Below are 24,942 nucleotides of genomic sequence, written 5' to 3'. Positions count from 1 at the left end.
GGCCCCTGCCCTGCCCGGCATGGGGCGACCCCTGCCCGGCACGGGCCCGGGGGTGCTGCCCGCAGCCCCGCCCGGAGCGCCCCGAGGGAGCCGCAGGAGCCCGGCCAGGTACGAGCCCCGCGGCCCTGCCCAGGCGCCTCTGCCCGCGGCCGCGGCTTGGGGGAGCTGGATGCGCTTCGGGGCCTTTCAGGGCCGTGTTTCAATGAACCAAGGCTTTGCCTGATTTTACAAAGAAATAGCTGCTTTCTCCCTCCTCCCCTTCTCTATGCCTCTCCTGTTCAGCTGTTTCTCATACATAAAGCGCAGTAGGGGAATGGTGTGGTGGCTGACTTGTTCTCCTGACTCTGGCCAGTCTTCCAGCTTGGCTGGAGCTGGGGCAGCAGAGGCTTTGCGGCTCAGTGGCAGTGGCAGGGATGGTAGGAAGCAGTCGTGCATCCCCACAGAGCTAGTGAGACAAAAATCAAGGTGTATCTGCGGTTGTCAAGGATTTACTGTTTGTTGGTGTGTGAGCAGGCACGTTACCCGCTTCCCTGTTAATGTGCATCGGAACTGGGTGTACCTGATACAGAACAAGTGCCGTGGGGCTGTTTTCTGTTCATCTCTTTTCCTTATTTGTAGAGGCTACTGAAAAGGGTGATAACTGAAGAAATGGGAAAAATACACTTACTGGTGTATAAACAAAGGAATTAGTGATTTTTATGGGGATGTCTGTGTGTGAGTCACTTACTATGCTGTGCAATGAATAAATGTCATAATTCTGTCTGACTGAGTTTATCAAAGCTGGAGATACCCTTCAAGCCATTCTGGTTTTGGAGACCTTGGGACCTTGAGTGGTTTTTTTCCCCTGTCAACTGAGTAATCTGCTTGAGATCCACAAACAAAGGCAGGATCTTTTCTCCCTTGTCTGGGAAGCTCTTCTTCCCGGCTGAGCTTTGTATTAATCCAGTTTGGTGTCATCTGCTTGGCACAGCATTCAGTAAACCAGACTGTGATTTACAGTGTTGCAGTCATGCAGTTTGTTTGCACAGGGCAGAACACTGGCATCTCATCTTTATTAGGATGACACTTGTCTTTTGGGAGAGTATATTCATCAAATCATCCTGATAGCAGTGTGTGTTGTGGCTCAGCAAAAATGGCTTTGGCAAAGAAGTCACAAAGAGTAATTGGGAACTCTGCAAATCTTCAAAGTCCTTACACTACAGGCATTGTTCACTTGCTGCATATTCTAAAATAGAATATTTGCATTCACTTGGAGAAGACATATGAGTTTCAGGTCTCTGAGATGGTGCCCCTGTTTCTGTGAGATATATGTTTGCTGGTCAAAATAATGTAAAAGATCATAAAAACATTTATGGTTTTTTTACTTTCTAAGCACAAGTGCTTCAGTTTGATTTAGGTGATCTGGTGCTTCATTCTAGTGAAGAATAGGGCTTTCTTTTGATAGCACTGCTGGTTCTGTTTCAATATGGCTTCATAAAATAAATTTATGTTTGCTCCATGGATCCATCACTGCTATATCTAATGGGGATGTTGGAGCAAAACTCCTGCTAGAAGAAACTCTTAGTCTGAGGCCTCTATAAAGTAACAGTAAGGATTGCTTCTGCAGGGTTAGCAGTTCTCAGTTTTGGAGAACAAATCCTGGGGGAGAAGAATGAGATGTGGCCTCCTCCAGATGAGTTGCCAGAATTCAGGAAGCCACACTGGTCCATTGTGTGGAGCATGCTGGGCTGCTCAGACGCTGACTTGTGCTGGTCTTGGAGAGGGGAGAGATGGGCTGAGTGGCACCCATGTTTGGGAAAGGGAGTTTGAATGGGGGAATGCTGGCTCAGCACGGAGCATTCCACGGCTGCCTGCTGGAGAAGCAGCAGTTTGTGTCCCCCCTTGCCCCTCCAGCTCTGTGTGCTGCCATCCTCCATTGCCACTCTGGTTTTTTGGGATGGGGGAAGGAAAGGAGAGAGGAAGAAAGGGTGCTGAGCAAGTGTTTCTGAATTGGGAAGAAGAGGTATGTATTTTATCCTTAGTGATGCTGGGGAGTGCAGGGAAAAGGCCTGAGAATTGTTGTAATGAACTAAATCTTGTAACAAAAGAAGACCCCTTCCCTTTGATCAGAATAACACCTTTTTTTCTTGATTTTTAAACTGGCATTTCCCCCCCCCCTCCACCCAATTCTGCTATTTTGTGCTATTAATCCTAAAATAGTCAGAATTCTTTGGCAGCAGTAGATCCATGCCTAGCTTTTTGTGCTATAGCTACTAAATTCCTCATAGGTTTTTTGTATTATTCTTCCCTAGGCAGGAAGACTAGTTAGATTTAAAAAAATCTTTATTCTGTGTTTAAGTTTATTTTGGCTTAACCCACTTCTGAACAGTTAATATGACTTCTGCATATCCAGGCATTATCATAAATGCGTGGTGTAATGACCAGAGCAAGTAGGGTAAATCCACTACTTTAGGTGTGTTTTATGTGGAACTTAAGAATATTTTTGCATTCAACTAACTCTGGAACTTGTTCATTTTCTTGACGCCCTATTCCACCTCTGGGGAAGGTAAGTTTTATATATGTTAATGTAAGATGTGTAGAAAATTTAGGAAATGCACATGGGCTTAGAGAGAGTTGGATAATACCTCTAGAGACTCTCAAAATGGGTTTAAAATTGTGCTTAGATAATGCATTAAATACATTATTAACATTTAGGTGATCTCTGTTTTCCACTTTTAAGAACAGATACACAGTTTAGTGGACAAACATTTGGAATTCACTGCAGCTGTTTTCAAGATGGCTCTTTGGAAGGCATGATGTCTGCGTTGAAATTTTGGTGTCTGTTTTATTAAAGGAGAATTCCTAGTAAGAGATGCTATTCTGCCTGCAATAATATGGTTCTTATTGGACACAGAATCAGATCTGTGTGTATATTCCATAAAGGACCAGTGATTGTAAAGCACTGGCCTTTTTGAAACAAGTAACCTGTCTTTGCACGTGCATTGGTGAAAACAAATAATGCAAGAAAACTCTTATAAATACTTCTCTATGATGTGTAAGATGATAGATGTATAGAGATATAGATGATACACATATATATGTATTTGCAAGGTTAGAGCCTGAAAATTTAAAGCCCTAAAAGGAATGGAAAAGTGTATTCTAGTGAAAGAAAAGTGCATTATTCAATACAAACTTTGTGTTTTGCAGAGGCAGCAGGATTGTGACTTGCACTTACATAGTCAGCAACTGGAAAAATGCCAGATTCTGAAAGTAATTTGGTGTCTTCACATGTGGATGTTATAAATCGTACTTCAGTCTTGAGTGAAATGAAAATTTCAAATGGAAAGAGATCTGTTGAAAGAAGAGCAGTGACTCAGATTGGGAAGAATGGCTATCCTGACTCCATATACATAAATGCAGCTAAGATTTTCCAGGGCATTCGTACTGAAAGGAGTTCGGGCAGAGTCCTGGTGCGGTACGGCGATACCTCCGAACCTCCCGTGGTGGCTTTTAAAGATGAGCATTCCAGGCGTGAATCCTATGAACTGGCTTTCAGAGCTCTCAAATGTAAGTACAAAACTCACCCAGGAATTGCTAACAGAAGTGATGCAGCAGAGAAAACATGGAAAAACAAATGTTCCGTGTCTGCCTGACAGCAGAGATTTAGGGAAATTTTTGTTAAGCTTCAGGTTATTGCAGAGTCACAGATTCACAGAATATTCTGAATTGGAAAACACCTACAAGGATCATCAAGATCCCCACAAGGGGATCAATCAATCAATCAATCAATCAGTCCCCATAAGGGGACTGAACCCACAACCTTGGTGTTACTAGCACCCTGCTCTGACCAGCTGAGCTCATCTCAGTGGTTCTTTTCACATCCTAAGTGTTGATGAATATACATATTTACCAGACTACTCATATCCCTCAAATATTTAAATATAGCTAAATGTTATTAGAATTTGTGAAATCAAACATTTAAAGCCTATTATTTTTCATGTAAATGAATTGCACAGGGTTACTGCTGTTGGTGATTGAATTAGCCCTCAATTTACATGATGTTTAAAATTACAATTTAGTGACTTACTTCTATAGAATATTGTAGAGAGTGGCATAACTTGTCAACATTTTCTTCTTTCTACAGATCAAGATCTTCTTGAAGAAATGTTGTTAGATAGTAAGGTTTACCCATGCTACTCAATAGTAAGTGAACATTTTTATGAGGCATTTTTATTTTCTGTGTTGATGTAATTAGTACCTTTTCTGAGGATTCTACAACATTCTTAAAACAACCTTTGTTGTTTTGAACTACATGACAGACTTAGACTGAAATATTGCTGACCTTTTTACATAGCTGTCTAAAGCATCCATCTCCAAAGTCTGTTGTGAGATTCTGTTGTAACTGATTGCTGGAAGTCAAAGCCTTCAAAGGAAGAAGGTGGGAGAGAGAGCCATGAGCTGCAGTGCACCATAGTACTTGCTCAGTGATACTGTCCATGTCCATATGCTTTCCTTCCCAGCTGTGTCCCCTTCTGACCAGGGGAAAAAAAAATGTTTCCTTCCTATCCTTGGAAGTTGGAAAACATGGAGTGAATCCCATCAGACAAAAAAATGCATTGACCCCATGTTTCATTTCCTGGGCAAACAGTACTGTATACAAATATTGTACTGGCAAAAACAAAAAACTGGTCCAGTTTACTCTCTCAACAAAGGAAACTTCTTTGACGTGGAAAGAAATTCTACAGCTGGCAGAATATTCTGCTGTTCTTTCCAGTTTTGTCTTTGATGCCTTTGAAAATTGCAAGATAAACTTGAGCTGATGTGGTTTGTGGAGGTTGATGTCAGCAGTCAAATGATCTAACAAATTATCTTTGCCTTGTTTTCATAAGGAAGTAAGACTTTCATGCTAACATCTTGTGTTTGGTGGTATTTCCCTAATAACTTGAGTTTTCTAACTAATCTTGGTCATATTTGTGAGAAGGTGAGAATTTTAGAAGGCAAAATAACTGTAAGAATTTCACGTAATGAGGCAGACAATAGTAACTGAAGTACAGAAATTATTGTCCTTAAGCAGGAGATGCTCCCTGGTTTAAACATTTAGACAGAGAAAGGAAGTTTTTTATATATATATATCCCACAAGGAAAAAGGGTTATTACAACTGAGTGTATTGGATGCTACATACGGAAGAATCCCACAAGAGAGGAATTGATGGACAAGAAGTTTTTGTTAGCTTAGCTATTTAACAAATTACTTTATGAAGAGAAAATAATTTCAAAGTTTCAATTCTGATAACATTAGAAGTTAAGACCCAGTATTTTATCTGTGTGCATGGAGAATGTTTTTAATTTTGATAATCTAAAAAACTTGTAAGTTATGTATTTGAGTTTAAATTTTTTTTTTAAAAGAAGTGTTTTATTAACTCTCCACAAGTACTTTCCTATTCTTGCAAGTAAGCATTTAAGGGTTTTTAATGCCTTTTGCATGTGAGACTGCTGTTTGATATGGATCTTTTTGCAGAAATAAGGGATGCTTTGTGTCCCTTTCTCCATCCAGTTGCTTTTCTCTTGCAGCCAGATGAGCTAACCAGCTTGCTTGTTGTGATGCTTTGTGACCTGCAAGACCGAAAGTTTGAAAAACGAAAGGTTTTTGCTGAAGAGGAACCTGTAGCAGAAGTTCAGGAAATAGGGCATTATTTATACAGGTATATGTCTAGAGCTATTTGTTGTTGATAGAGATCAGCAGAAATGAAGATTTGTATAATCAGTGCCTTTTGAAGGTAATTATTAAGCATGTCTTTCACCTTAAAATTAGTGAGGGTTTTTTTTTTTTTTAATGAAAGACTAGTTTAGAGGCAAATGTTCATATTTATATGGTTATGAAAAATGCAGATAAGAAACCATCCTTATACTGTGGATTATTTTGCAGGCATCTTATCATATTTTGGCATTATTGAAACTTTCATACAATTCTAGGAAGGAAATCAAATATTCGGTAAATATTCATAAATGCAAGTGTAATAGAATCAAGAGGTCATGGAATGGAATAACATTTATCTATTCAACAGTACTTCTACTATGAAACTTTGTTAAATATTTATTATTTTAAATAATTAGAACAAAAACCAGAATACATAAACATTTTAATATTTATTATCTCTTCCATCAAACTACAAACAACATTTTGTTTAACTCAAAAGGCATTTATTAGACAAAATTGTGTTGCTGCTGGATTTAGACTGTCCCAAAAAGTTCATTAATCTCTTAAGTGCAAGGTATTTCTGGAGGGCAGTGAGTAAGATACCTGAAGTAGTTCACCAGCAATTCTTACTTATTTTGAATTGTCATGTTATCAGGAATATGCATGAAGCTTGTGGGAAGAAAAGACTGGAAATACTTTCTCAGACATTTTCATGTAATAATAAAAATAAAATTGACTCCTGGTTGCCATCATATTTGTATTGTTTTGTACATGTTTAGGGGCCAGCTTTCATCAAATGCTCATTCTGCACATGTATGTATTTGCATTTTCAAACATGCAAATGAATCTGAAGGTTGTATTCTACACATTGCAATTCCAAAACATACTGAGGGTTTTTTTAGCTGTCTGAGAAAATGGATGTATTTGAGAGTCCCCTGCTGTAATTCCAGTCCTGCCTTATTTAAATAAAATAATCTTTTGACTACCACCCTGCATCTGCTGTTGTCTGGGGTAGGGAACGTTCTGTAACTTTATTTTCTGTTGCAGCTTGCAGGAGAAGGTGTCCCTTTTGGATTTGGTTTCTGAACAAGATGGTTTTGTAACAGAAATGTTGAGTTGCATGCTAACAGCTGATGAAAACATTTGTAAAACCTACTGAACTTGTGACTGTTTTTATAGGTATAAGACCAAACTGGCAGCTGCACTGGCACGGTGTCGCATTAAATATGATGCTCTTTCAATTGAATACTTTGTACCAGAAACTATATCAAAGCAGGAACAAAGGACTTCTGCTGTACCTGTCTGTTTTTGGATAAACACATTTAAAATCAGGTATTTAAAGTATCATCTGATATTGATGTTTTTGCATAGGAAGTGATATAGTTTGCTACATACTTGTTTTAGATTTTCCAGGTTATATTTTTACTAGTAATTAAAAATCCTTACAGGAAAATTCTGCTTCGTGCAGTACCATTGTGTTATATTTTTTTGGTAGTTTTTATATATTGCAGTACTGGTATTTATACACTGTTTTGAAACAGTTCTTCTTACTATTCTGTTGCTTGTGTGGGTCTTTCACCAAATAAATAAAAAATAAAGTTAGAAAAAAATATGGGTGAGTTAACTTGGTGACAAAAAATAAGAGAAAATGTCTTTAAAAGCAGGTGCATTAGTGCAAACCATAATCTTAGAAAAGGATGTTAAAACACAATACTTAAACCTGCTGTTTATTCTGTAAGGATAATGTAAACTTGAAATTAAAAGACACATTTAAAAATCCTTGTATTCTGTAGGCTACTATATTTATAACACTGCTGTTCCCAGTCTGTACTAACTGATACATGAACCATACCAGATTATCCTGTTATCTGTTTTCTTAGACAGGTAATACATTTTATAACGTTTTCAAGAATTTTGTTTTATTACTCTTGTCTTGGATCAATGTTCAGTGCTTAGGTTATAGGCTCTTCAAGATAATGTACCTTACTTTGGGTGTGAGTTTAGAGCCCTTAAATAGGAAATAAATAAAAGCTGCTCCTTTCATCCCATGTTTAATGTACTGTATAAACTTATGGCACTGTCTGAAACAGCATTTCAACAAACGTCTCTTGCTATATATACCTTCAAATCTTTATGATATTTGAATTGCTAACCTCAGCAGTTATGCCTTCATTACATTTACACAAGGATTCTTTCAGTGTCAGCCATTAAATTTATTGGTGAGTTGGGCTAGATTGAAAGCAATTGAAAGAACTAAAGCATTCCAGCAGTGAATTTACTACAGCTCTCCTGAGCACATGGACATTTCTGTTTTGATGCTTTGAATTATCCTCTGCAGACACATACCTATTTTTTTAATTCATTGTATCAGATTTATTAACTTAAGTGTTTCAGACCAGAACTTACATGTCTAAAGGAGAGTAAGTTTCCCTCCTGCATTAGACAGTATGCATTTTATACCTATATATGTATGCATATGTATACACACACACAATAACAGAAGTAAAAAATTCTTACAATCAATGTAAACTATGTTGCTTAAGTAACTCTTGTATATTTAATGGTCAGAGTTGTATGTTAACAGCCTTGAAGATGTTGTCAGAGATTTGGAGATGAAGGGATTCACAAAGGTTGAATCTGTGTCAGACTTTGACCATTACACGTATGCTGTGGACCAACATTGCCATGATGTATTGGTTTTTCCTTCCTCTCTTAGAGAAGAACTGCTTAACTTAGATCTTTTTGCGGATTGCAAACTCTTACTGCAGGTGAGTTGATGTTCAGCCTTGAGTCAGATGATTTGCAAATTGAAATAATTGCTTTGCTTTAGAAAGAGGTTGTGTATTGTGTAACTATTCTATTAAATCAGTCAAGCAGCAACAAACTCTCATAAGGTTTTGAACATTTGTGATAATTAGGTTACAAACCGATCCAGTTACTAAATTTAGCATACAAATGTCAATGTTTAATTGATAGCTGCAATTAAGTTAGTAGAATGTTTTAAATTTAATCTTAGAGCTGTTGAACTAAATACAAAAAGTGGTCAAAAGAGGCGTCTCATTTCTGAAAATGTTAGGAAAGTTTCAGTATAACTCCATATGCTTTCCCTCAGTTAGTAGTTAGTGGAATGCTATTGTAGTATTTCTTCCTTTTCAAATGCATGTTTGTGATGGAATGATCACAGTTCTTTGTATTTTGTGCTGTGTGGTTCCTTGATCTCCATAACCCCCACTGGTCTTTTTCCTGACTTGCCACTGTTAGACTCCCCAGTGAAGTTTGGTGGGAGGTTTCTGTTCTAGAGTAGAGGTTTGCAGTAACCGTGCAACACCACAACCATTAATTATCTGAAATGCTAGCAGAAACACTTCAACCAGCATTTTCGCTAGATGTCTGAAAACTTTAGCCTCAAAATTTATTGCTCAACATAAAAAGTGATTCAGTATTCAATATTCCATTTCAGTTTGTATATTTTAAATACAATACTTACAGAAAAGTACTATAGATGACAGCCCTCTAGATAATGGGAACAAATTCTAACTACTTAAATGTATTCCAAGTGAGTAAATAAAACCATCAAAACTTCCATCTCTGTGGTGGGGTGGAGTGGTGCTTGAATGCTGTGTGGACATAGCCAATGATGTGAATTTAAAGGTTTAGCACTTTGTTTTTCCCTTTCCATTTACTATCAGTTTGTCAGATTTGGTGCAAGACCTGGTATCTCTGGCCAGTATCTTCTTCGTTCCTTGCCTTTTTAAGTAATTTGATAAAGTTTTCTCTTAATCACCAGTGGTACAAGAGCATTTACTCTTGTGGAGCTGTCTCTTGTGTTTTCTGCATTCCAATCTGCCACTCTGTTGTTCAAATTTCAGCAAAGTATTGATCTTTGATCTACAAGGGCAAAATTTCTCCTGTAATTATCATCAAGAGCTGTGTGAATAGTTTTGCATTTCTCTGTTAAGCTCCCTCAGAGGATGAATTCTGTCTGAATTGTGGCCAATGTTTGTCTTTTCTGAAACAAGCTGTTGGTAGGACTTCCTCCTTACAAGGAGGATATGTACTTTATTTTCACCTATCTATAGGTGTGAGATGAAAATCTATAATGCTTTTTCATGCATTATTTAGAATTAAGTTATTTAAATTTATTGACTGCTTGGTTTTGTAATTTATTTAATTATGTATTAGCAGATATCCCTGATTAGTTTTTTCCCTGCCTTCTTTTCCATTTCCTATGAAAACAATGGAAGACTTTCCTAATTTGGAAAAGAAGGTTGGCATTCATGGAAAGCAAGGGAGTTGATTGTACTTAATTTTTGTGTCATTGTGTTGCAGGACAAGTCTCGCAGCCTTGCTGTGCACTCTGCACACGCGCTGCTGAGTGAAGGTGGTGACATTATAATGGCTCACATAGGCTCCCATCTGACCACTGCCCATATGTCAGTGCTGACAAACGACAGCAGCTCCAGAATTTTTGTTTGTGGTGTGAAATCTTCGGCAAAAGAAGAAGAACTGAGGAACAATTTCAGTCACATGGGATGTGAAAGTAGGTGCTAAAACAGTTGGTATCAAAGAAGTATTGTAACACAGTGATACAGTTTGTGATATTGTAAATATGGACTAGTTCTGTCAGAGCTCAGAGATCCCTTCTTTGGAGGCTTGGGGATGGCAGTAACAACTTTTTTGTCACAAGGTGAGTTGATAGCTCTTCAGCTGCAGTCAAGTTAACTACAGTCTCACCAGTCAATTGCAGCCAAGTTAATTGCATATCATAGATGCAAGCTCCTGAAATACTGCTGATTTTTTCTGTAGAACTGGCCACTACGTAGCAATTGGTGTAGCTGGTAGTGGGGAACTTTTGGTGTTCTGGCTGTTGCTTTCAGTCTGATTTCCAGCTGTTTGAGAGTGTTAATCCAAAACACATGCACCAGTTCAGTTTACCTGGAGGACGCTATCAGGACAGAATGCAGCAAGACTGCAACCCCATTAACTGTCTTTTCAGTGGAAGATGCAGCCTTTCAATCTGTTTGAAATCCATAGGCCATACTGTGGAGAATCTGAATCTAGCAGGCTTTAGCTTTGTTGAATTCTGCGTAACACCACAGTCTCTTCACCTCTGTCACCTGTAGGCAGGCTTGCTTGCAGTCTGTAAGTGTTGAGTTTTTCCTGTTTTTCAGATATTTGGTTGTTACATGAAGACTTTATTGAGCTTCAACCAACAGACCCAAGACTTGAAAAGGCAAAAGTTATTTTGCTGCTACCACAATGCTCTGAACTGGGTGCTGGCAATCCAATGGAGCTTATTTTAAGTGAACACAGCGGTAAATTTTGATAGAATATCTAGCTCATGCTTTCTGGTAGAAATAGATCCAGGTATTGTGGTCTAGACAGTGCAGGTGTTTCTGTAAATTGTATAATTTTATTAAAGAAACCTTCCTTATTTCAATTACCATAAAATATATAAATTAACTTGCATAATTCTGTGACTGCTTCAGATTGATAATATGAAAGTTTGAGGGTGATTCTGGGGAGCAGAGTGTGTATAGCTTTTTTTGAAGTAAAAATATATAGGCAGAAAATTTATTTGAAGATACAGACATGTATATAATTTTCTATTTGATTACATTCTTTTATTGACTGTTTGTATAAATCCTTTCACTGTAAAATTTTCATTAACTAGAAGCAAGTAAGAGACACCAGTAATTACAGGTAAAGAAGTAAAACAAATAAACCAGGCATTCCTTGGTATTGTAATTTGTAAAATCTACCTTCCCACTGCACCAGTAATAACCAGGTCTGCTTCTGCAAACAGATGAATTTTTAGACACTAATACAAATTGCAAGACTAAATTTACTACTCTCTGCTTTTAGATGCAGGATTGCTACGAGACCTTTTCCAGGGATTTGTGTCTGAGGATAAACTCAGGATTCTTACTGAGAGGCAGCTTAATGAGTTGATTCATGCACTGAAATGTAAGTGTGCTAGTTTCCCAGTTTCTGGGAAGACTCTGTGCTGTCAATTCCATTGTATTATCACCAGTTTTAATGTAGTTAAAAACGCACTAATTACTCTATTAATTAAGAATAAGCAGGTACCCAAACCCCCTGAACAATGATTTCCTCCAGTCTGAAGGTGTTCCTGTGTCCTAGTATCCACCAGACATTAATATAATACTCTTCAGTACTGTGTAGAGAACTGGCTTATGGCTTAGTTATACTTTGCTTTAGAAATTCTGCAATGTGGTTTCCCTCCATCTGCATGCTGCCACTTTTTTCCTCTCTCCTTTGGTAGCTGTGTGAAAAGACTGGAGACAGCTTTGACTTTGTGCTGAAACCTGCAAATATTTGAAAATATTTTAATTATTTAAAAACATTAGAGATCAGGAGGTAAAATAATTTTTATGATGCTTTTAGTCCTTATCAAACTACTGTCAGTATGAACAATCTGACGAGTAAAAAAGTTGTGTTTTGTTTTGTAGTTAACAAAGTACAAGCTATTGTTTACTGCACTTGCTCAGTTTACCCAGAAGAAAATGAACTTGTAGTGAAAAAAGCACTGGAATCTGGAGTGGAGGGAGATAAACGACCATATAGGTACAGAATGAGTAGTTTTATCTGTGGAAGAATTAAAGTATGACTTTGAATTGTAGCATAATTCTTATTCTACACTGATATGTATCTTGCATGAAATTAAAATAGCTTTTGCTGCCTGTCATGCCATTCTTTCTGTTTATGAGATTCCTTAGCAGTATTCTATTGACTTTCTCATCTAATATTTTTGTTCACCTGAAATTAAGATGGAAGGAAAGCATCACTGGTTGGAAATAACATTCTTCAGATAGAGCTATTGCTATTATTGTATTAGTATTCAGAGAATGAAACTAATTTGCTAGCATGCTCTCTGCTGCTGATGTAGAATGATCAATTTCAAAGGAAAAAGAAATGAAATCTTAAACTGTAAGAATCATAGAGAAGAATAAGAACCCTTTGGTGTAGATTACTCATTGCTGTGTTCAGATGAATGACTTCTGGGAAGGACAGGTTACAATAAGAGACCATCCTGTGCAATCATGGAAAAAACAAAATTATATGAAAAAAGTATGTATGCTGTATACTTCACATGTAGTTATAACCTGTTAGCTATCACCCCTGTCAGCCAGAGGAATTGTTAAAACACTGATGGGTATTTTCTGTATTTTCCTTTCAGTCACATAAATCCAAACAGTTGGCACTTAGTTGCAGATGGATACAACAGTGGATTACTGGATGCAGGTTTAAAAGAGTTTATGTTGTAAAAAGCACAGAAGAGTAACACTATAGTTTTAGATTTTATATTACCTGAGTTAATAGTCTGGCTATCAAAGGGAAAGGTACTGTGGCTCAAATACTCCATGTAACTAAATTTTGCATGATTAAAATAGTAGATATCAACTGTGGTCAGTCCAAAGAAGGTTTAAAAGTTGTATATTATTCATAAGATACAGTGCAACAAAATGCATATTTTTTCAAATTCACTGATAGAAAATAGCAGTCTGCTTGATTAGTTTTTACAGTAAGTGGGATGAAATCAGGGTATGTCTTGCCAATGATGGTGTGCTAGACCAAAAGCATTTATGGCCTCTTGCTTGTATTTTCCTTTGGAATTTGAAGTTTTCTGGAGTCTGTCTTGATCTCTGTGCAGCTATTACTCTATGGGGAGAACTTGGGGGACCTTGGAATGTAATGGTCTCTAAATTATTGAATATAACTAATATGTAAATTCATAACATAGAAAAGAATTTTTATTTTAAAAAAGTTCCTGGAGCTCTGATTATTTTTTAAATCCCCCTTGTGTAAAACACCTCCCTGCCAACAAACCCAAGCCAAAACCTGTTCACTGTTGTGCAGAAGCATCATGAATGTTGTCAAACCACCAAATCATATTACACATTCAAAAAGGCAATCTTGGATGGTAAGAAAAGGACAATAAAATTACATTAGGATTTTTTCAGACCTGAGCAAATTTCTGACTGACAATTGATTGAGTTTCATAAATGACAATTTCAGATTCAGTTCCTCCTTCACTGTTGTGCAGTATCTTGGATGTTTCATCACAGTCCTTGCTACAATAAAGCTGCTGGTAATCAGCACAAACACAGCAGTAAGAGAATGCCATAAATAAAATATAGAGAGTGATCATGCTTAAGATGAAAGCTCAAGCCACTTAAGATGCATGTACTACTTACAAAAGTTCCTTTTACACTTTTCTTAGAATTGATTAGAGAATTTATTTGACTAAAACAGTGCAGTATAGAATGAAAGGCTGTTGCAGAATTACTAGCCCTCACGTTCACAGTAGTACCTTTGAGAGACAAGTTTTATTATAAAACTTGTTTTATGATCATCAAATATCTACTGAATATTAATTCCCTTTTCCAAGAAAATGGAGGGCTTTCAGGAAGCTCTTACAACATTTTTGCTTATGTGCATTTTATCTTTTGGAATTACTCTGCAGTACTGAATTGGTGCCAAACAAAATAAGGCGCTGTTGGAGTTTGGGGTCACACAGCTGGTTTTAGGGCTGTGCAGTTTTAAGGGTGATTTCAGACATGTTCACACTGGTTCAGCTGAACTTACCTTCAGGATATGACAATTTACAGCAGCAGCTTTACCTAAAGTAAGGGCACACATGGCAAACAGGTGTGTATAGAGTAGTCTGAACTACTCGTGCATTTTGCTTTACCCTATCAAATTTGAATTAATTTCTGCATCATTTTTCAGGATCATTGAAGAGATTCCTGGTGAACAGTAACTTGTATACCTCAATAAAAATTACCACTGTTTTTTTTTTCATTGAATAAGCTTATGTAAAATCAAAAATCTGTGTCATAAGACATAAGAGCTTTATTTAGTAATGCGAGGAAGATTTGAACCTTGTAGCCTGTTTTATCAAGTTCCAAGGAACATAGGAAAAAAAATCCAGATCGTGGTGAGAACTTGGAAACAAACAGTTTTGCAGACTTCCCGTTAAAAGTGAACTAGCCAGCCAAATCAGGATATTGCTTTCAAATATTGAATACATACTCTGTAACCATCTTTGAATAAAGCTCTGTCACAAGAGGGTTAGTGGACATTAAGGAGTAGGACTCTATCTTACAGTCCTCAGTGACGAGGAAGGAATTATAATTACAAAAGGACATTTTGATAGTGTTTTTCTGTACTGAGACAGCTTAGTGTAGCTTGCTAGCCTTATGAGCCAAGTCCTTGAGACTGCTTTATAAAAACCAGGCATTTCTGGATTTCAAGAACAGGAGAAGAGGCTAGTTCTTGCAAAACTGTAACATTGGAGAAAAAGCACTCAATTAGAACAAATAGCAAATTTTCCTAACCTAAGATTTTTAGCTTAGGTAGGTATTTATTATGATATTTATTATTGTTATTATTATTTTTATAACTCAAAGTCAACACCTCTACAATTTCTACAAGCTCCTTAGTGTTTTCAGACCATTCCCCAACTTCAGGGCAACTTGATAACTCAATAATTGCACATCTGAGAAAGAACATAGCTCTTCATTGTCATATTATGTATTTATTATCTGGTGATTAATATTCTTAATAATTGGGGGGGGAAAGGAATTACTGGAAAAAATTCTAAAAAGATGAATTCTCATGCCTTTCTTGAATTGCAGTTTTAAAAAATTATGATAAAGCTATGTTATCGACAGACAAAATTTGAAAATTACTTCTAATGTATCATTGTTTACTTCCTTTTATATTCTTAAATAGTATTTTCTGGTTTTCCATTTCCTTTTTACAGGCTTATTCCTTCTATTTTTTCTACTTGCTCCAATTCAGAGTCTTCCACTGAAATGTTTTTCAAAATAGAGCCATCAGAAATTTCCAGTGGTTGTTTCCTAGCTGTTCTAGAGAGAGAGGTAAGTTATGAAAACAACCATTTAAAATCACTTCACAGAAGATGAGTACTGCAACTTCCACAGAAGAATAAACAAAATGGAACATTTGAAATAAAATTCCTGGCTGCTCTTTGGTTGTCTCAAGACCAAAAGACAGCTAAACAGTTGAAATGTGCCACTTTTGGAATTTTATACTGAGCACAGGTTTAAAAGATGTGCCTGTACTTCTGGAACAGAAGCAGACCCTTGATCTAAGTTAGTGCCAGCAAAATCTAGGGGAAATACATTGCTGTTATCACACTTTGGAATGAAATACACAGCTTGATTAGACTCAGGATAAATGGTATCTAGTAAATGTATTTGTTATATGTGTCACCAAGATTTTCCAGTATCCAAGCAGCTGAAATCTTAATCCCTACGCATGACACTATTATAATTTGAATAAAATAGGTATGAGTAGGTTTCCTTCCCAAACTAAGGCATATGCAAATCTAGCTTGAAAGGCAGGGGACTTTTGCTGAGTAAATGGAAATGGCATGATTCCTGAGGAAAGGCCTTACAGGGCTAGTTTGCATCTCTGAGCATCAACATTTTCCTCTTGTCTCTAAGAAAAACACACATTTTTTCCATCAAAAGTGGAAGGGCTGTGAGGAAGAACTAATCACAATTTCATTGCAAACTAAAGATAGGAGATCTTGGTTATTTGTACCATTTTCTGTCATATGGCAATTTCAGTGCTTGAAAGAAGCTTGCCTCTTGGGGGAAGTTAGATTTTATTAAGGGTAAGAGAATTACATATGAAAAGCCCTTCAACTTAACTATTATTGACCTCTTTCTTTACAATATTAAATATTTTAAGCTTGGTCTGAGTTTTAGTTACTCATGCTATGTGCATCTCTCTACCATATTGTCTGTCTCCAGAGCAACAAACAATTTTGTTGCAGGTAGTTAATCCAAGTAATTTTTTTGGGTTGAATTCTAATACAAAGAAGCAATTGCTCCAATGGCCAGTTTTTAGGTGATTCAGCAAACAAACATTTTCCACAATGTAGAAAACATGTATTTACAATTTTAACTGAAATTCTTGTTTACAGAAACATTCTTCTTAGCTAGTTGTAAATAGTTTCTCCCCCATTGTTTCTCTTTATATACTTGGATGTTGACCTGGTTCCTAGTTTGAGTTCCTTGCTTACGTATTTTGAGCAAGAACTTTCATTACTGTGAAAGTTATTCATGTTTAATGTTACTGAAATTTCTGTATTTTAGTAAGTATTTCTGATACACACACACAATGGATCTTTTGTTCTTACTGGCACATTACAGAGCAGGTCAGTGTGGAAATGTGTTGGTCTTGACTTGGGTGGAATTAATTTTCCTCACAGTGACTGGTGTGGACCTGTGTTTTGGATTTGTGCTGAACACAGGGTTGACAACCTAGAGATGTTTTTGTTATTGCTGAGCTGGGCTTACAGAGCCAAGGCCTTTTCTGTTTTTCATCCTGCCACACTGGTGAGGGGACTGGGGGTATGTGGGAGGCTGGAAGGAGACACAGCCAGGACAGGTGTCCCCAACTGACCAAAGGGATATCCCAGACCGTGTGAGATGGTGCTCACTGCATAAAGTGGAGGAAAGGAGGAGGAAGGGAGGACTTTTACAGTAATGGCACTGGTCTTCCCAGGGAACCACAGCCTTTATCTTAAGCCAGGAGTTCCCTAGCTTTATTTACTCTTCCAGTTCCTTCCCTGATACTGTTGGTGGGGGACTGAGCAAGCGGCTGTGTGGGGCTTGGTGATGAGCTGGGGTTAAACAGCTGGTTGCTAAGACAGACACACAATACAGAGCCCAGAACTGAGTTTCCCCTCTTTGGGTCAGTAGAGAAGAAAGCCTCAAGAGCAAATGCTCCAGTACCTCTTTACACAAGTCAAGTTCTTAATTTTGTGAATAAAGAGTTTGGTTAGCATTTATCACATGTGACTTAAGTCCTTCTGCTAGATTCTGCTCTTTTTCTCATGGAGTAAATGCTGAGAAGCTCTGTATTGTGGCTTAGATTCATTGTTGTTTCCTGTGAAATTTTCAGAAAAAAGTGTCTGCGAAAGACATTTTGGCTTCTGCTGCAGCAAAAGCTCTCCTAGGTGATATTGTTGAAGAAAAACCAAAAGAAGAGGTGAAAAAGCCAAAAGTAAAACAACGTAGACGTAAGGCTGCTGCTAGTGATAGCAAGCCAAAAGCTGCAAAGGACCTTCACCACCACACTGGAGCTAACGTTAAGGCTGAAGTTCCTGTGTCTAAAGCAGCCAGTAAGATACAAGAAAAGCAGGTGTGCCCCACAAAAGCAGGCAGTAACACTCCACAGAAGACTGCGCAAGGGAAAAAAGCAGCCAGTGACACACCACAGAAGACTGTGCAAGGGAAAAAAGCAGCCAGTGACACACCACAGAAGACTGCGCAAGGGAAAAAAGGAGCCAGTGACACACCACAGAAGACTGTGCAAGGGAAAAAAGCAGCCAGTAACACATCACAGAAGACTGTGCAAGGGAAAAAAGCAGCCAGTGACACACCACAAAAGAATGTGCGCAGAACAAAAGCAGCCAGTAACCTATCTGTGCCTAAAGCAGCCAGTACCACACAGCAAAAGAAAGTGCCCCGAACAGACAGCTGTGTGGAGCTGAAGAAATCTGTGAACCCTGATTGACACAGACCCCCACTGAAGGTGCAGAAGCCAACATCTCATCTGTCACCTCCGGGCAAGGTGTATGAGAGACAGACCCTGCTCAAAAGACACGCACAGAACAGAACAGAACAGGGCTGTACTGAAGGCCCCAACACTCACTTTGCCTTCACTGATAACACCATATGAAAGGTTGTAATGAAACAAACCCAGTGTATCAACTTAATGTGGCTTTCCTGGCCAGACTGGAGCACAGGGTCCAAGTGGTTGGATATTTCCACCACCCTGGTTATGAACCTTCAGACTCTGCCCTCCCATTGTAAAGAAGATTCCTATATATTAATCAATAGTCGTGAATTACAGTATATACTTATGGAAGGATAATCTGGCCTTGGGAAAGATATTTTATGGGCTATGTATATAGAAATATCCATGTTAGATACTAACTTTTCATCCAGTAATCACACTTTAAGTGAAGGGAATTCAGCTGCCTAAGGCTGATAGATTGTTGGGGGAAGTGAGGTCAAAAAATATAGCCTCTTGCTATACACTTTGAAGTGACCAGTTAAATCATACACCCAACCCCTCACTGTATCTAAACCTGTACAGGTAATCAGTTTCAAATTGATGTTTTTAAAGTGAGACTGAATTTTTTTAAAGTGGCCTTTCTTTAGAAGTGCTAGATACCATTTTTGTGAGTTTCCACTTAAGACTGATGCATAGAAAATAAGCCTTGTATTTCTAAAACTAGATGTGAACTTTTGTACAGGAAACTGGCCAAATACATTAAAGCCCATGCATAGGCTTTCTAGTGTGTTCTCTTGGTTTCTTCTTAATTGTGCATTGAAATACTAACAGTGAAAAACAGATAAAATATTGTCATGCTAAAAAACTACTGAATTGTCGTCATAATGTCACATCAGACTATGTCATGGTTCATAACTGCTTTTTACCAATTTCTTAGCATAAACAGTTCTTAGTTGAAAAGAACTGCTACTGTCAAAGTAACATTTTTACCAATGTTACCACTAGTCAGCTGAATAATGACTGGACAAAGAGTAGCTGCCTGTCTTTGGAAACAGCTGTGGGCCTCTAAGCTACTCCCTTTTGCTAGCAAAGATAAAAGAACTGTAAAATATCTACAGCTGTCATGTAATCTGAGAGGATAAAAGGAGGCATAGAGATACTTTCAACAATAAATCTGATTTGTATCTAGAACTTGTAAAAATGAAAGAGACAGCACAGCAATACAGAAAGGTATCTGTGGCCCAGAAATTTTCCTCTAGGCAACCATTTCAGATACTTGGGAAGAGCGTTGCCAGGAACATCACCACTATAGTGTGGGATTTAACCAACTGGACATACGGGTCTGGATTTAGATAAGGCAGAGAAAATGTTATAACATCTCTATTTTGTCTTCACCTGCACCAGTCAGTGACTGGATCAGCAGTACCTTTTTAAGAAAGGATGTGAATGATATTAACCCAGCAGTGTAGACAGTAGGCTTTTGTTCATCTGATGAATATCCTTGCTTCATTGAATCAGTGAAAATTTCTTATAGCATTTTAATCTGGGCCAGCTGTCCTATACAAAGACATCCCTCACCTTCTGCATATCCCTGTGAGCAATCCATGCTCCTTGCCTGTTCCAGTAACACAATGAACTTTACTCTTATTTCTGAACAAACCTGTAAGGATAGATTTAGACCCATACACATCCATGTGTAGAACCAGAAAAAAAAAATTATTTCAAAACCATCTAGGAGATGGAGAGATTCTGCATGTTGGATGGAAGGAATGGACACTATGGATTTTTTTTTTTCCAATATGGTTGTTAAATTCCTGAAATAAACTTAAGAGATTCTGCAGTTAAATAATGATTAAAAAAATATCAAGATCTGTATCATTCATTATTAAAGCTGAAATTACTTGTAAAACAACAGAATTTCTGGGCTACTTACCTAATATGTGCTGTGATGTCCCACACTTGGACTCATCTTGCTTTCAGGAATTTGCATTTTTGACATAGTATGGAGGTTAAACCAGTCAGAATCTTGATGTCTTACCAAGAATATCAGAGAGTGAATATTTCAACTGCAGGTCAGCAGCTTACTTTGTAAGCATGGACCATCATATGGTGGCAACACCTGGGACTGACTTCAGATGGCTTGTAGGTAGATGCCTGTAAGAGTCTTTTTACAATGAAACTGTATCTTATGTAACTATTTTTCTGTAATCCAGTTGTTTATTTGTAATTTTCAACTAGAAACTGTTGATTCAGATTTCATAGTACTGCTGTTGCCTCTAAACCACCAGTATGTTTTTCCCTTCCCTCAGCCACCATTTTGAAAATAATTTTGCAGTTTCATGGAGCAGTAACAGTTGAGACAATCACTTTATGCAGCTAAATTTATTCTCAGAACAGATTACATTTAAATATGGAGAAGTGGTCAACAGCAGGGAAAATTGTCCTTTTTGTTGTCAGTCATGTACTTTTATGTAAGACTGGGCTCTGCTAATAAACTTTGTTGTGTTTCCTTCTGTCTTACTGTTGTTAAATCAAACCTGCATGGGCTGACGGGACAGCACACGTTGTGGCAATGTGTTAATTAATGAGCCCAAGAAGAGAGTAATGCATTCAGGGCCAATGCTGAAATGCTGAGCCCGTACTGGCTCTTGAAATGAGAATGTTCTCTTTTCCATGGGTGATGCACCAACACTTTTAGATTCCATGGTAAATGATCTATGAAATGATTGATAAAACTAAGAAATGTAGAACCCTTAGTGACAGCACTGGTGTGAGCTATTAGATACTCCACAATTTTTGTTCCTCTGCCACTGAAGGGCATAATATTTCTGTAGGTACAGGTGACTCTGCACAGGAAGTATATCACTGAACCTTGTTTTACTGTATGAATGGATTCTGTTTTTGTTATTCCCAGTTAACCACCCTGTAGGTGGCCTCCATAGCCTTGCATCTCCCACACCTCGTTGCTCCCCTGTAAATGAAACAGTAAGTGGCTTAAATAAAACCTACAGCCAGCACTACAGATTTCAAAAGAAAGGCTTTTATCTATTAGTCATTGACTGTGAATATAAATCTCCTTGCTTCTGCAAGGGGGTGTGTTAATGACATGACTGACTGACATGATACCTCTAACTTACTACTTGCATTGAAAAAAATTACCAAGTTAGCTTTGCTTTACATGATTCTTCTACAGACTTCAATAAAAATGTGACTATAAATAATTACAAAGCCTGCCTTTTTTTAGGCAACCTATAGTATACAGAGTGGAGAATGTTACAAGAGCACATCCAGTAAAGACAATACATCAACATAATAAAGCAGGATATTTCAGTAAAAATAGAATAAATAAAATAAAAATATTTTAAGCTGTATTTAACAGGTTAAGTTAGAATATGGCATCAGACATACAAGGCATAGTGAACATGGCTGCCGGCCTACAGAATCACTAGGTATTATAAAAAATGCATAGATAACTGAAGGGTTGCTATAACATCAACTAGAACAGTTGCAGTTGCTCAAAAACACACACACACCTCATACATACTTTTTTTGGCCATGGTCTGAATATATTGTGAAACAAAAGATAATCGGCTTTGCAATATTAGGCTCTGATTCTGCAAACACCTGGGTGTATATTAAATATTTTGGAAAATTAGGAGCTCTACTGAAGCAAAAAGGCCACATATAGTCAAATCATCAAGCACACTACTTAAATATTTGCAAAATCAACAGCATTTTGTTAACAGACATAACCTCTTAAAACATACACTGGCGAGTGATGTACAGCTTTTCAAACCCCTTTCTGTCTTCTCCTCAGCCCTGCCTGCAGTTGCATCTATTGCTAACCAGATGTTCTAGCCTTGACAACACACATGTAGAACCTTTACACTGCTGTTTGCTAAGTGTTGGTTTAGTTAAAGAGAGTCTGGATCTCTCTTGGGGAGAATCAGCATGGTGCAGATGCAATGACAAAATTTAATTACACTGTTTAAAATTAGTTGACTGCTGTACAACAGTTGCCAATCCCAAATCACAACGTTGTCAGCAGGGACTTTAAAAAGACACTGTCAAAGTATTTAATATAAAATAAAATGTGAATCACTAGCACAATGACAAACAAGGAAACTTTTATCTCCTAACTTCACAATCCTACCTAAGGGTACCTGTTAGCCACCATGGTTTGAGAGCAGTCATCCCTGGAAATATTCAAGACCAGGTTGAATGGACAACTTTGTAAGGTGAAAAGTGACCCCCAGTAGGGTTTGGAACTAGACATCCTTTGAGGTCTCTTCCAAACCAAACAGTTCTGTGATTCTGTGCTAGGAGGTGAGTTTTACACTGCTGCCAGCAGAGGTGACTGGGATCAGCACTGGGAACTACAGAAGCTACATGCAAGCTGCCATCCCCATGCTTTGTGATCTGGCCCCGTGGTCAGTTCAGCCACGGGTACTGCTGAAGGGGGTGGGTTTGTTTGCACCCCTCCCCTCCAGCTCTCCCTGTGTACTCAGCATAAGCAGCTTCTCCAGCTGTACAGGCAACAGAGGTGGTGCAGAGGATGTGGCAAGAGCGTGAGCCTTGAGAGGGGAAACAGTTGCTTCAGTGCCTGAGGTGCAGAATCGTGGTCATGAACAGATCTGAGATCCGTAGAGGATCAGCTCTTCAGAGGGTATTGTAGAAAGCTAAATTTAATTACAATAGTTGCATAGCCAGCCTTCACCTGACACTTGCTCATACATCACACTGAGTTTGGTAATGATCTTCCTGCATTTTTCAGTGCAGAAACTTCTTGAATCATCATTATTTTCTTGTTGTGTTCCTAAGTTATGTCGCCAGGTGTGGTCATTAATTTCTTCAAACAAGGAAATAAAAAAGAAAATAGTTTGTTTATAACAGTCTCTTGCATGTTAAAATAAGAAAAGAGTTATTGTAACAATAACTTTGCCAGTGCTCCTTTATCACAAGATTTGCAGACTTGGGAGACAGTTACAGTCTGGAACCTAGCTATAAATGGAGGCAAAACATTTTTAACACTAGTTAAACATACTTAATGTTCCATTTCCAAAATCTGTACCAATCTGCAGGTTTAGATGGAAGATGACAAAGGAAGAGACTGAAGATGCATGACTGCATTTCAAAATCAGCCTGAGGTACAGTTTTGAGGGCAATGCTGGGCTGATTTTGGTCTGCAGGTGTGTAAAGCAAATCATTTAGATGAAGTCTTTGGAGCAAAAGCAGTGAAATCCAATTGTACTACCTGAAACACCACCCTGTTAAAAAACAACTCTCTTCTTATTTTGTTACAAGAGAGTTAAAAGTAAAATAAATTTCAGGAAGTTTTGTAAATAACAAGAAATGTAATTGTTCTTCTTCTGGCATGCTAAGTATTCAGCAACAAACCTCGAGGGGAAGGGGGAATTATGCAACCAGACAGTGAACTGAACATTTCATCAAACACTTGTGTAGAAAAGGTATGGAATAGTTTAGTCTCTATAACAGTTTTAAGAGAATAAAATCACTAACTACTACTTCTTATTCCTGATTGGTTTGAGCCCTCCATCATCAAACTATTTTTGAGGAATTAATGACAGATTTAGGAGAATAAATTTAACAGCCAGCAGTTGAATTTGTATGTTTAAAGCTTAAAAGCTTCAGTGGATCACCCTGCAACTCAATTACTGAAAACACTTCTGGATTTTTCATCACTGGTTTGTTTTAAACAAAATTCTTCTGTAAGACCATAATGAGCAACCAGAAGATGACATAATGACACTATGATTCAAAAACATGTCAGGGAGATGTTAAAGTAGTTGCTAGACCAATGCTGACAGACAATTTAAAACTAACAGATGCAGTTCTGTAAAAAATAAAAACTTGGTATTTAATCTACAGTAATTCAATGGTTGCTAATACTTGATACCTATTCCAGTGTTGAAAACAGAGCAAAGTGCTGTAGGATTTAATATTGGTTTATGATAAATCCAGCTCAAGAAGGTGAAATTTTTAACTCAGGCATCATTCACTCCAAGGACTTTAGCATGAGTTCACTGGGAGGGACGTGGCCATATTCTCTTTTCTGTGTGAGTTTAGGTAATGTTCATGTATTTACAATCAAACAGACCTTCCATTGCCCATGATGTAACTCACTGACAGCAAAAAAAATTATTCATGCTTCTTTTCATATCACATGATGGTGGCAAGAACGAGAGAACATGCTTGTCTAACATTGCTTCGACAGGGGTAAATTCTCTGAAGAGAAAGCATCAGCAACTGAAATGGAAGGTCAGACAGCGTCCATTCATTTCCTTAGTGTAGCTACTGCTATCCTCAGTCAAATGGCAGGAGAATCTTCTCTCTGAAGCAGCTATGGCATCTCAGGGACCGGGCGTTTCTGTTTCAAAGTGTCAATGAGAGACAGGACTCCTCTTTTTACGTTGGTTGTAACTCTCCTGGTCACCGAGTCTGCGGGCGGTGGGGGCGGCCGGGCTTTCTGTGAGGGAGGTCTGGCTACCAAACACTTCTGATATCGCAACTGCAACACAGCAAACCATTCTGCAGTCATTACCAGATCAAGTAACTTCACAGGCCATTTTAAATACACTTCTAGTATGTTCTCTTTAATTATTGTCAAACATCTGCTTTGGCTGTGACAAAAAGCTCAGCTGAAGTGAATGGGAAATTGGTCT

General features: G+C 37.9%; 2 protein-coding genes across 19 annotated transcripts in view; one reads left to right on the top strand and one right to left on the bottom strand.

Moving 5' to 3' along the window:
• On the top strand, positions 1–23,130 carry NSUN7 (NOP2/Sun RNA methyltransferase family member 7). 2 transcript variants are annotated; one of them, XM_039698880.1, is made up of 12 exons: positions 1–108; positions 3,187–3,546; positions 4,124–4,182; positions 5,551–5,681; positions 6,857–7,009; positions 8,262–8,445; positions 10,007–10,217; positions 10,849–10,992; positions 11,543–11,644; positions 12,151–12,265; positions 15,468–15,585; positions 17,642–23,130. In XM_039698880.1, exons 2-12 carry the CDS (start codon positions 3,234–3,236, stop codon positions 18,254–18,256), a joined length of 2,145 nt encoding a protein of 714 aa, XP_039554814.1. In that variant the 5' UTR covers positions 1–108; positions 3,187–3,233; the 3' UTR covers positions 18,257–23,130. The 2 variants fall into 2 exon arrangements, with proteins under 2 accessions (XP_039554814.1, XP_039554816.1); XM_039698882.1 differs by lacking the exon at positions 1–108 and having other exon boundaries at positions 3,418–3,546; positions 5,534–5,681.
• The window catches only part of APBB2 (amyloid beta precursor protein binding family B member 2), a 165,605-nt gene continuing 161,119 nt past the window's right edge, over positions 20,457–24,942 (bottom strand). For all 17 annotated transcript variants that reach the window (XM_039698864.1, XM_039698870.1, XM_039698873.1 and 14 more), the window contains one exon: positions 20,457–24,788. In XM_039698864.1, the coding sequence (XP_039554798.1) occupies positions 24,621–24,788 (168 nt within the window). In that variant the 3' untranslated portion in view covers positions 20,457–24,620. The remainder of the gene's footprint in view (positions 24,789–24,942) is intronic.

Source organism: Passer montanus, unplaced genomic scaffold (genome assembly GCF_014805655.1).
Source record: "Passer montanus isolate IOZ18808 unplaced genomic scaffold, ASM1480565v1 scaffold13, whole genome shotgun sequence".
NCBI classification, from domain to species: Eukaryota; Metazoa; Chordata; class Aves; order Passeriformes; family Passeridae; genus Passer; species Passer montanus.
Note: the sequence above shows the minus strand (reverse complement) of the source record. Positions and strands in the feature narration are given on the sequence as shown.